Here is an 11,566-nt window from a genome sequence, read left to right as displayed (position 1 = left end):
TAAGTATTCTTTTCTTACTTTTTATTTTTTTTACTTTTTACTTTTTACTTTTTACTTCGGTTATTATTTTTACCGAAACATGTAAATAATGTTATAAATTATATGCAATTAAAAATAAAATAAATAACATGTATACACTATTACTATTACTAGCACCTATAACCTACTACTTATACTGTAACATAAAAACATTTTGGGATATGTATTAGAGATGTATAGATCTTCGAACTTTCTTGACGAATGGTTTCTATGAGATTCTAGGCAGAGGGTTTGGATTTCCGATTTAAAGGGTCCTATGGCTCAAGCCCCTAGATCTAAATTAGCCATTCGAAGGGAAAGGGGTGATTGGAAGCTTATCTAATACGGCAAGTATCCTAAAATGGAAAATACTGATAAAAGTAGAAACTCTCTAGTCATAGAAACTTAGTAAAATAAGAAACTCTCTAAAAATGGAAACTTTATAAAAATAGTAACTTACTAGGAATAGAAACTTAGTAAAACAAACACATACTTAAACTTAAACATGGGCAAAACACTTAACTACTCTTAAATGTCAATAGGTTGACTTTCCTGCTCACTCGTTCAACTCTTTATTCCGAGAAATAACTCTCTCTCTACTTACTAAGGTGAATTCATAGCCCCTCTTTAATTGCTAGCAAACTTACTTACTTTTACTTGGGGTGAGACACATGCTGTTTTTACTTTTTACACTTTAGACACAAGTACCAAACTGTTAAACTATGCTATACCCGGCTATGTCCGACTAAGTCCCTACAGTGATATTTTTAATTGCTGCTGCATGCTTAATTATTGGGGGTAGGCCTATCGGGAGTAACGTCCCCGATACATTTGACTAAGTCTTTGTATTACTTAATAATGAAATTAAACCGACAAGGACAGACACAACTTGTCATGGGGCAAACTTGAACGTTTAGTCTAAATATCACGCATTGGTATAACTTTTTGATCCTGCGGGAGATCAACTTTACAAACTAAATCTTGTGGTCTAAAACAACGACAAAATTTTTGTTAAACCTATGAACTTCACTCAACCTTTTTGGTTGACACTTTAGCATGTTTTGTCTCAGGTGCTGTTTGATTCAAGCTCTTATACTTACTGCTTATGTGATGCTACTTGGACATAGGATCAAGAGATATTGCATTTATTACTTCTGCATGTGAACATTTACGATATTGTTATTCCTGTCATTGTAACGACATTTCATTTTCCGCTGCGTACTCATTAAAGTTAAATTCATCATTTAGTATTGTTCTCGTTTATTATAATATGTTGGTATGTTTTGTATTAGTGACGTTCCTTCCAGACCCTATTGGGAGGACGTTACAGAGGGGTTCATCTCGTACGATCAGATGAAGAATTTTCGATAAGAATTAGATTATAGGATGTAGTTTAGTACCCTGCAATACATAATTTACATATGTATATATAATACTAAAATCCCATAAGTTACGGAGGAATCTACGAAAGTTTTCAGGCAAAGTCTACAGTAATAGATATGTTAAGATATGAATTAGCAGATACGCTAAGATACGAATTTTTGTCTATACACTATTCATGCAATCATTACAGTAAGATGTGTCTAGACTAAGAATGATAAGCAGGTAATTTTCTAAGGATGATAAACAGATGATTCCCGACAAAAATGCTAAGCAAAACTTTTGACATGCAGACACAGTCGAAGTCCAGACTTACTAATGCATCCTAACGACTTCTCAGTTAGACACGCTAATGCAGACCTGGTTCGCTAAGACCACCGCTCTGATACGAACTGTCAAGACTCGTCCTAATCCATCCGGACGAAGTCCATATTGATTATAAACGATTCATAATAGTTGATTACATCGTGAGGTACTTGACCTCTAAATGATACATCTTATAAACATTGCATTCGTTTTTAAAAGACAATCTTTCATTTCATTGAAAGTTGACAGGTATGCATACCATTTCATAATATCCAAACTATAAATGACCTAATCTGCCATTTACTTAATAATAATCTCTAATGAACTTCAACGACTCGAATGCAACGTCTTTTGAAATATGTCATGAATAACTCCAAGTAATATCTTTAAATTGAGCTAATGCACAGCGGAAGATTTCTTTCAAACCTGAGAATAAACATGCTTTCAAGTGTCAACCAAAAGGTTGGTGAGTTCATTAGTTTATCATAAAGAATCATTTCATAATTTTAATAGACCACAAGATTTCGTATTTTCAATTCTCATAAACATACGTCCCATGCATAGAGACAAAAATCATTCATATGGATTGAAAACCTGGTAACCGACATTCACAATTTGCATATTAGAATATCCCCATCATTCCTGGATCCTCCTTTGGACATGATATAAATTTCGAAGTACTAAAGCATCCGGTACTTTGGATGGGGCGTGTTGGGCCCGATAGATCTATCTTTAGAATTCACGTCAATTAGGGTGTCTGTTCCCTAATTCTTAGATTACCAGACTAAATAAAAAGGGGCATATTCGATTTCGATCATTCAACCATATAATGTAGTTTCAATTACTTGTGTCTATTTCGTAAAACAGTTATAAAAACTGCGCATGTATTCTCAGTCCCAAAATATATATTGCGAAAGCATTTAAAAAGGAAATAATGAAACTCACGCAAAATCAGTTTTAGTATTTGTATTCATTTCATAAAACAGTTATAAAACAGCGCATGTATTCCCAGCCTAAAAATGTAAATTGCAAACCAATTAAAAAGGGAGCAATGAAACTCACGCATATAAATATTGTAAAACAGTTAATAAAGCATTTGCATGTATTCGCAGTTCAAAATATATTTCAAAAGCATTTAATAAAGCAGTTGTAAAAACAGCGCATGTATTCTCAGTCCTAAAAATGTAAAGAGTAAAAGGGAGCAAACGAAACTCATCTAATGTATTTTGTAGTAAAAATACATATGACTATATTGAACAACTGAACAATGTAGGGTTGGCCTCGGATTCACTAACCTATAACATTTGTATATTTATTAATATACATTTTTTGTAATTGAACACACACACACACACACACACACACACATATATATATATATATATATATATATATATATATATATATATATATATATATATATATATATATATATATATATATATATATATGTTTTATATGTTCATTTTATATATAAAGATATTAAAGTTTGTTATGTTATATGTGTTAAATGTGTATATTTATGTATGTATTTAGTTTGTTTATCAAAATACTAGTTTTATTATACTAAGTTAATATTAGTAAAAAAATTAATGATAACAACATTAATAATATACATATGTTAATAATAACCTTATTAGTGATAGCAACAATGATATTAATAATAGTATTTGTAAAAATATTAATTTTTTCTGTTTGAGATAGTTATGATATTAATGATTTACTAATAATAATAATATTAACCTTATTAAAAATAATGATATTGTTATTATTGATACATTTGTTTAATAATAAACATAATAATACTAAAAGTTACAAAAGTATTACTAATACTAATATTAATAAAATTAATGATAATTTATATTATTTTCATAATAATAATAATAATAATAATAATAATAATAATAATAATAATAATAATAATCCTAATCGTAATTATAATAATAACAAAATACAACTATTAGTGATAATAATAATAATTCTCATATTCGTAGATATAATCATATTACATGATAATTTTATCATAATACTTATATTAATAATAATAATAATAATGTTAATAACTATAGTATTAATACTACTAATAATAATAATAACAATAACAAATAATAATTATAATAATAACAACAATAACAAATAATAATAATAATAATAATAATAACAATAATAATAATAATAATAATAATAATAATAATAATAATAATAATAATAATATTAATAATAATAATAATAATAATAATAATAATAATAATAATAATAATAATAAAATTGATAATAGATAAATATATAGATGACTACCTCAATAAAATGGTAAAAAAATGTGTTGCTGTTCAGCCTCGAACCCACGACTCCTCTATACACAACTAAACTCGTAAACCATTGAGCCATTGTTCGTTTTCTGATTTATAATACCCACAATTAATTATAACCCGAATACATTAAGCTTCCATCTTCTATCTCCTTCTACTTCCCAAACAGAAATGACCAAGGATCAAACCCGTTTACAATTCAGTGTTTAAGATTTAAATTATATTGGAAATTGATGCATAAACGTTCTAGGATAGATGGATTATATGAACCAAAAATAAAAAAAATTAAACAGACCTGATGTATTACGCATATGAACATGATGAACTCAATTTCGATTTTTGATTTCTGGAACGTTTTAGCCAAAGTTTATAACACGAAATATATCTCAAATCTATCCTAGAAACTTCCTCAAACATCAATTGGATCAAACACATAAAAACGAACTCGAATTTAATCATTGTTCGTTCGTTTGAATTTTTGATATAAAAGTTTGACTCGTAAATACACAATCAATTCGATAAATTGAAATTTAAAAAATTACAGACAGTTTGAGTAATTGATTCTCATCAAAACTGTATTTTTAGATTTTGCAAAATCGTTTGAATTCGAGGTTTTTAAAAAAAAGCACGTACAGAGTGTTCGACTGTATTCTTGCTTTTCTGTTAAATTCAACAATTTAAAAGCTGTTAAATGTGACTTGTAATGAATAATGAAGGTGAAAACTCGAACCAATTTGCCAACAATCATAAAAATCAATTGTTTTATAGCGTGTGGATTTTACAGGTTAGTTCATAGTGCATATATTAATAAGGAAGAAAAATTTAAACAACTTTAAACAGAATCGTACGATTTGGTTTTGATATATAATTAATTCTAGACAAAAACAAAATCTGGATAAATTGTGATGGAAAGTGTAACTGAATCCGTAAGATATATCTGATATATAATTGTATTTATATTTATATTCTATTTATAGTTATTATTAATAAATATATTAATAATAATAATACTAATAATAATAATAATAATCTTAACAATAATGATAATAATAATTATTAATAACAATATTATAATTGATATTACTAATAATAATAATAAATTATGTTATTTTTATATTAATGTTTATAATATTAATAATAATTTTAATGGTAAAAATAATAATGAATCTATACATCACAAACAACATAGCCATTAGGTTCGTTTTTCTTTTATAATATTAAATAGATACTATGGAATATTATGATATTAAGTTATTAGACTACTGTTGTAATCACTCACTTAAATATATATTTAACTTGTATTTAAACATGTTTAATAATGATCGATCTCATAAACTATTATTACAATCGTATAATTATTATATTTAATATACTTTATATATATATATATATATATATATATATATATATATATATATATATATATATATATTTATAAATATATATATATAGATTATTTTTAAATAACAACTTTATTATGTTGTTTGTTATATTAATAATTCAGTTCTTACAACTTAAATCATATATTACTTATATTTCAATTTAATATTATATATTCATATTTTTAAATATATATGTATCTATTTAAAATTAGTGGTTCGCGAATCATCGAGAGTAGTCAATGGTTAACTGAATGTATGACAGCAGTTCAAAATTTTCTTAAGACTCGATATTATAGACTTTGCTTATCTTATCGAAATCATATAAAGATCAAGTTTAAATTTGATCGGAAATTCCCGGGTCATCACAAATGTTTTTATGGTTCGCTTGTGAACACGCCCAAGCCTTAATCATAATCAAACCAAGGTAATTCGATCAAGACCGGGACATGGTGATGGATCACTTGAATCTAAGTGAAAGACGATCATAAGGTCCCAAAAACATTATCAACAGCACCATCCACCCCTCATTGCATTCAACTCCTAAATTAGATCTTAGCATATAATTTAGGATTGATCAGTTGCATTAAAAACAGATTTGGTGGTGTACGGCTAAAAGTTGCTTGTGTATGGATCATCAATCATTATCATACGTCTCATTATAAGTGTTCTCAACGAAATTACACAAAATTATACGGAGTATATAATCTTACTAACTTTCTTCTCAACCAATAAAATTTTACCAAGATATCATTTATGCGCCAACTCATCAGGCGTAATTAGCTTGACAAAAGTTTATCTGGTCAAAATTTTATATATGTTAATAATGATAAATAAACAATAAGTTTATAACCTATACTAGTATTTTAATATAATCTACATCAAAACAAACAGAAATAAAAGTATATTAGTGATACGTAACTTTTAAACTTTAAATAAAATATTTATTTATTAAAATATATATCACCTAATCATATTCATATACATTATTAATTAGTTTCCAAATATCAGTAAAAATACACCTTTTAATCAAAGGTTTCCTAATATCATCATTTACACCCAAACATAAGTTTTGGAATTTGGAGATTTTATTTCAAGGAAGAAAGCCAATATTAGCTGCCGTTTTAAATCTTGATCTAAATTTGCAGACTAGCTATATCAACTGCTTTCTGATTGTTGTTGCAAGCGTATAAAATGGGCTTTAATAGAGAGGTTAGTACTATAATTGGGTGTTTCAAATGGAATGAAAAGTGGTCCAATTTATCATTACTCCTCCTTAATAGCTTGAGTTACCTTAATAGCTTGAGTTACAAATACCTATTGCTTTAAATGAGTTTAAATTGAGAGAGAACCTTTTTTTTTAAACTCCTATTTCTGTTTAATAGACTATTTTAAACAAAGTCTGCACAATACATTTGAATCATCTAGCTAGAGAGCTCATACATTTTAACAAGTCTTCTGTTTTGCTAAATGAAAATAACAAAGCTTTAATTCAATTCGAATATATATCAAACATGATCAATTAGTTATGCCACACATAACTGTTGCTTTACAAACGAAGTAAATATAGTAAGAATAAATTTCAATTACAAGAATAAATCTTTAATCCAATTTAAACACCAGTTTTTATAAACTGAAATCAAGCCAACTGCACCCATCTTGCGACACTAGGTACACCCATGTTTACGACGAACAACATATAATACCCGGGTGGTGCTACCTTTCCGTTGGGTGGTGCCTTACATTCGAATCTATATTCACCCAAAAAACCCGATATCGCACTTGACACCATCAATTTCACTAGTCTCTGACCCTGTGAAAACGAATGTGTCGCGAAAGGCGCACTCGCAATGTTTACTTCTGGTACAACCGCCATAGGGAACCCAGACATCACTAGTATATCGAAACGACCTCCATAATGTATCTTTTCCGGCAACCCAATAATTGTTGGCCTCATAATCTTTTTCTCGGGAGACAAATACTCGGGTGAAAATGCTTCGATTTTTAATTCGGTAGGGAACTCAGTACTAAAGTTGTAATAAGAATGTGGGTTGCTTCCCGCGAGCAAAACCCTGCCATCGGGAAGCAAATTAGCCGTAGAATGATACATTCTCGGCACTGAACCAGGGTTTTGCGTCACAAAACGCAAGCGTAATGGTTCATTAGGTTTATACAAGACCGGATTCAAACATGGTTTAGACGCCATTTCAAACCCTTGACTACCGGCTTGTGCGCCGTTTACGATCAAAACATCACCCGTTGGAAGCATCACCATATCGCCCATTATCCGACCAAACGGCATGTCCTCCATTTCCCAAACCGGATCTTTTGCGGTTGCCTCAATTCGACCGCAACTTTTTTGAGCCGGAGCCCCCGTTTTGTTCTCTTTAAAAGCTCTGTACTCTGCTCCCCCACAAACAACAATCGTTGCAGATGAATAATCCCTCGTTAACGCAAGTATAACTGATGACCCTGCAGACGGGTAATTACGTGGGCCGCCTTCTAATTCCGGGTACCTTTTCAATACAACATTATTTGTATAGTCATATAATACAGACTTGTTATTAGCAAACACAAATAAGTGACCATTTGGTAGAAGATGAACATAAGGGTAAAGATTATCCACTTGGTCATCTTTCGCTTCTTCAAGAAACGGAAAATTCACAACCCTCGGACCATTTTGTTGAGGAAAAAGTTCGACGCCAACCGCATCACGACCACCAACAATAATAACGGATCCGTTAGGTAGTATCTGATTACTAGAATACCATCTACCTTCAGCTAACTCAATATTTTCAAGTTCTTCCCAATCACAAAGCCGATTTTCACAAGGTTTAAACCTACGTATCTTCTTGAAACCGTCGTTATCACCTCCGGTTTGTAAGAGGGTCCCATCTGGAAGAAATTGTCCAGACGAACACCATGTGTCGGTAACAACCATTAACGGTAACAAGTAATTGTTACTAAGATCGTACAGGACCGAGTAAGCATAGCAGTCTTGTGTAGCACTCGGGTCGTCTAGTGTGTGTTTTCGACAATGGTATCGGTCATTGCGCTCTTCGGTTGGGCTAAGGTCAGTGCGATCAAGAAGGACAACTGTACTGAAACGAGTGACCGCTGTGTGCATGGAAGCGATCCGGGCATTGGAGACAAGTAGTTCCCATGTGCCCGGGAGATCTGACCGTGATTCCTTAAGCACCACCCAGATTATAAGCAATAGAAGAAATAATCTTGATTGTTTCATAGTCCTGTTCAAAAAACAGATTGTTTCAGTTTCAGAACATGCAAAATCTGTTTGGTTTAGAGGAAAGTAATTAGTAACGTACGTAGCATTAATGTATATACCCATTTCATTTCATTTTAGAACATAACATAAACATACTTTAATCTATTTATTAAAATCAACCAAAAGCAAAACTATTCAATGAACGATATGATAAATAAGAATTACCTTTGACAAACTCCAAATGTTTTATGTTTTGTAACTTCAAATTCAAAAACTGCAGGTTGATTGTCAACTCTAGTGTTTCGACTTATATTTTAATCTTTGTTTGAGGTGGTTTTTTGGTTATGGGCATTTGAACATATTATTGAGGGTATAGTGAAGCTAGACGGAATGTTGTAAAACTTATAGGAACCATTTAACGCGTTTGGGTTGTTTCGGATTTGGTAAAAATGTAAAAATAGAAAGCTAAAGTTATGGGTATTTATTATGGTGAGTTATAACAAGGAATTAAAAACAGGTTTTGTTTTTAAAAATGTTCAATATTGACTCCCTGGTGTAGTGATTCAAAATGTTCAATACGATTAATTAACGTGTGTCGATAACATAATAGAACATTATTACATCTTATATAGTTCTGTATAACATTTGGTTGTTACAATATTGATCATGAGTAATATTAACTTACGTTATCTTTATTTAAATTTATTAATCATATATGATGAGTTATATATTTCGTCATGATTTCTAGGTGCAAAAAGTTAATATATTATATTATGACATGCATTATGAAATATATTAATATTTCGTCCGGGAATACTTTCTGGGACGAAAAATCGTCCCCAAGTGTCGTCAAGGAAGATCGTTTTTCCTGTAGTGTTGATAACATTTATCATGATAAGTAAATATTTATCATGATAGATACTGACTTTCAAAGTTCTGACCAATCATAAAAATTGAATAACGAGAATGTCTTTTCAATTTTTAGATCATCACTTCACTTTCCTTCCCTCTCGGATCACCTCTTCTCTTCAAAATCACCGCTTCCCTTTGAGTATGTGTGAGTTTTTTGAGTCGTGCATTGTATAGATGTTAAAAAAAACAATTTATTTATTTTATTTTATAAAAGCCAACTCATAAAAGAGAATGTAATAAAAATCATTGATGATTGAATTTTCAACGGATTCCAAAAATATAGTATCAAAGCACATTTGGTGAAAAATCGAAAATGACATGTTTTTCTTATTTGGGTTCATTAATTATTATGTAGCTACGAGTTGTATTATTATTCTCTTAGGTACTCTAAACTTTGGGGTTTGACATGCCATGTTAAGTGATTCCTACGTCACAGGAAAAAGTGTTTCATTAAGGACACTTTCCTCTCCTCAACGATATTGGTCACCAAAATACTTATGGGCTCCTTTCATTATGCAAATGTCATGTTTCTTCTCCCTTTACATATTTTAACCATCAAAATGTTATAATCATTTTATCGAACCAATTTGCCTTGTGACCCACAACCGGCTCAAACATAGGTCTCGTCTATCATAAACACAGTTATGGTGTAGCTGGCTGCATCAATGCATGGTTGACGTTTATCTCAATTGAAGTGGTTTTTACCAAATAGTACAGTATATAAAATATTTTATACGTACGATAATAAGTTTTAGAGTATGACTCACCAAATTGATTTTGAGCCCAGAGTTTCACATTCAGAACTATATTTAGACTATTTGCAACAGTACCAAGTGACGGCGTCACTTGGTGATGTGACGGAGAAGAAACGCCGAAATCCGGCGTAACAGGGTATCACTTGTGTAGGGATGGCAATGGATCGGATATGGAGCGGGTGATGCCGTATCCACATCCATATCCATTTAGTTTTTGTTCATCCATATCCATATCCATATTCATATCCGTTTAGTTTCAGGTCATCCATTCATATCCATATCCAGTGGATTAACCGGGTTAATGGATATCCAATGGATATTAAAAAAATGTTATGATATTTTCTAATAGGCGATTAAAATAAAAATGTAGTATAGCAGAAATAAATATAACATGACATATTTAAAATCTACATATAAGAATGTGTAATCTTTATCGAAGATATAACAAAATTTTTTAAATTTTACTATAACACATAGATTATGAAAAATTAAATATGAAATTTTTAAGTTTATTTTATTAGATATGCGTGTTTTATTATAATATATTATAGTTATTTCATTATAAGGTTGAAAGCAAAATATAAATCTAACGGTAAATGAACTTGTAATAGTAAATATGTAAACATATATCTATATTTATGTATTTGTATATGTATTTCGGGTGATAATGGATATATCCATGGATGAAACTTTTCATCCATGTCCATATCCATATCCATTTAGGTTCATCCATATCCGTATCCATATCCATTTAGGTTCGTCCATATCCATTACGTAGCGGGTGGATCGGGTGGATATCCGCCAGATCGGGTGGCCATTGCCATCCCTACACTTGTGGTGTTTCTTTGGCGTCAGTTGGAAAGTGACGGGAGAAGAATATGGTGTTTCTTGTTTTATTTATCTTTTAAATATTATTTTTATTCCATTTTAATTCTTAACCCAATTATATTTTAATACATCATCACAATACTCCTAACCAAAATCAACCAAAATCAAAAAGAAACACCATCACTACTCCACCTAAAAAAGAAACATGTCCTACTCATAAAAAAAAGTGTAAAAAACAGGAAACACGACAAAGAAACGCCACAACCATTACAAATGGTCTTAGGTTGTATTTGTGTCTCTAAGTCTCTTGATTAAATGCTTCAAAATTGTGCATTTAATTTGTACATTCAATGTGTTTATTTGTATTCTCGAGAAAAAGACTTTCAAGCCAGGATTAGCTAGCTCAAATATTTGTTAATTAATTTTCCGAAACAATTACGCCATTGGTACTTG

At 30.3% G+C, this 11,566-nt stretch overlaps 1 protein-coding gene across 1 annotated transcript; it reads right to left on the bottom strand.

The window, feature by feature from the left end:
* Positions 1-7,031: 7,031 nt before the first annotated feature.
* LOC139861108 (aldehyde oxidase GLOX-like) lies at positions 7,032-8,636 on the bottom strand. The gene has a single exon (XM_071849410.1). It carries the CDS (start codon positions 8,634-8,636, stop codon positions 7,032-7,034), a length of 1,605 nt encoding a protein of 534 aa, XP_071705511.1.
* Between the last annotated feature and the right edge of the window lie 2,930 nt (positions 8,637-11,566).

This window comes from Rutidosis leptorrhynchoides, chromosome 8, assembly GCF_046630445.1.
Source record: "Rutidosis leptorrhynchoides isolate AG116_Rl617_1_P2 chromosome 8, CSIRO_AGI_Rlap_v1, whole genome shotgun sequence".
NCBI lineage: Eukaryota > Viridiplantae > Streptophyta > Magnoliopsida > Asterales > Asteraceae > Rutidosis > Rutidosis leptorrhynchoides.
The sequence above is the reverse complement of the archived record's forward strand: the minus strand, read 5'-3'. Positions and strand labels throughout refer to the sequence as shown.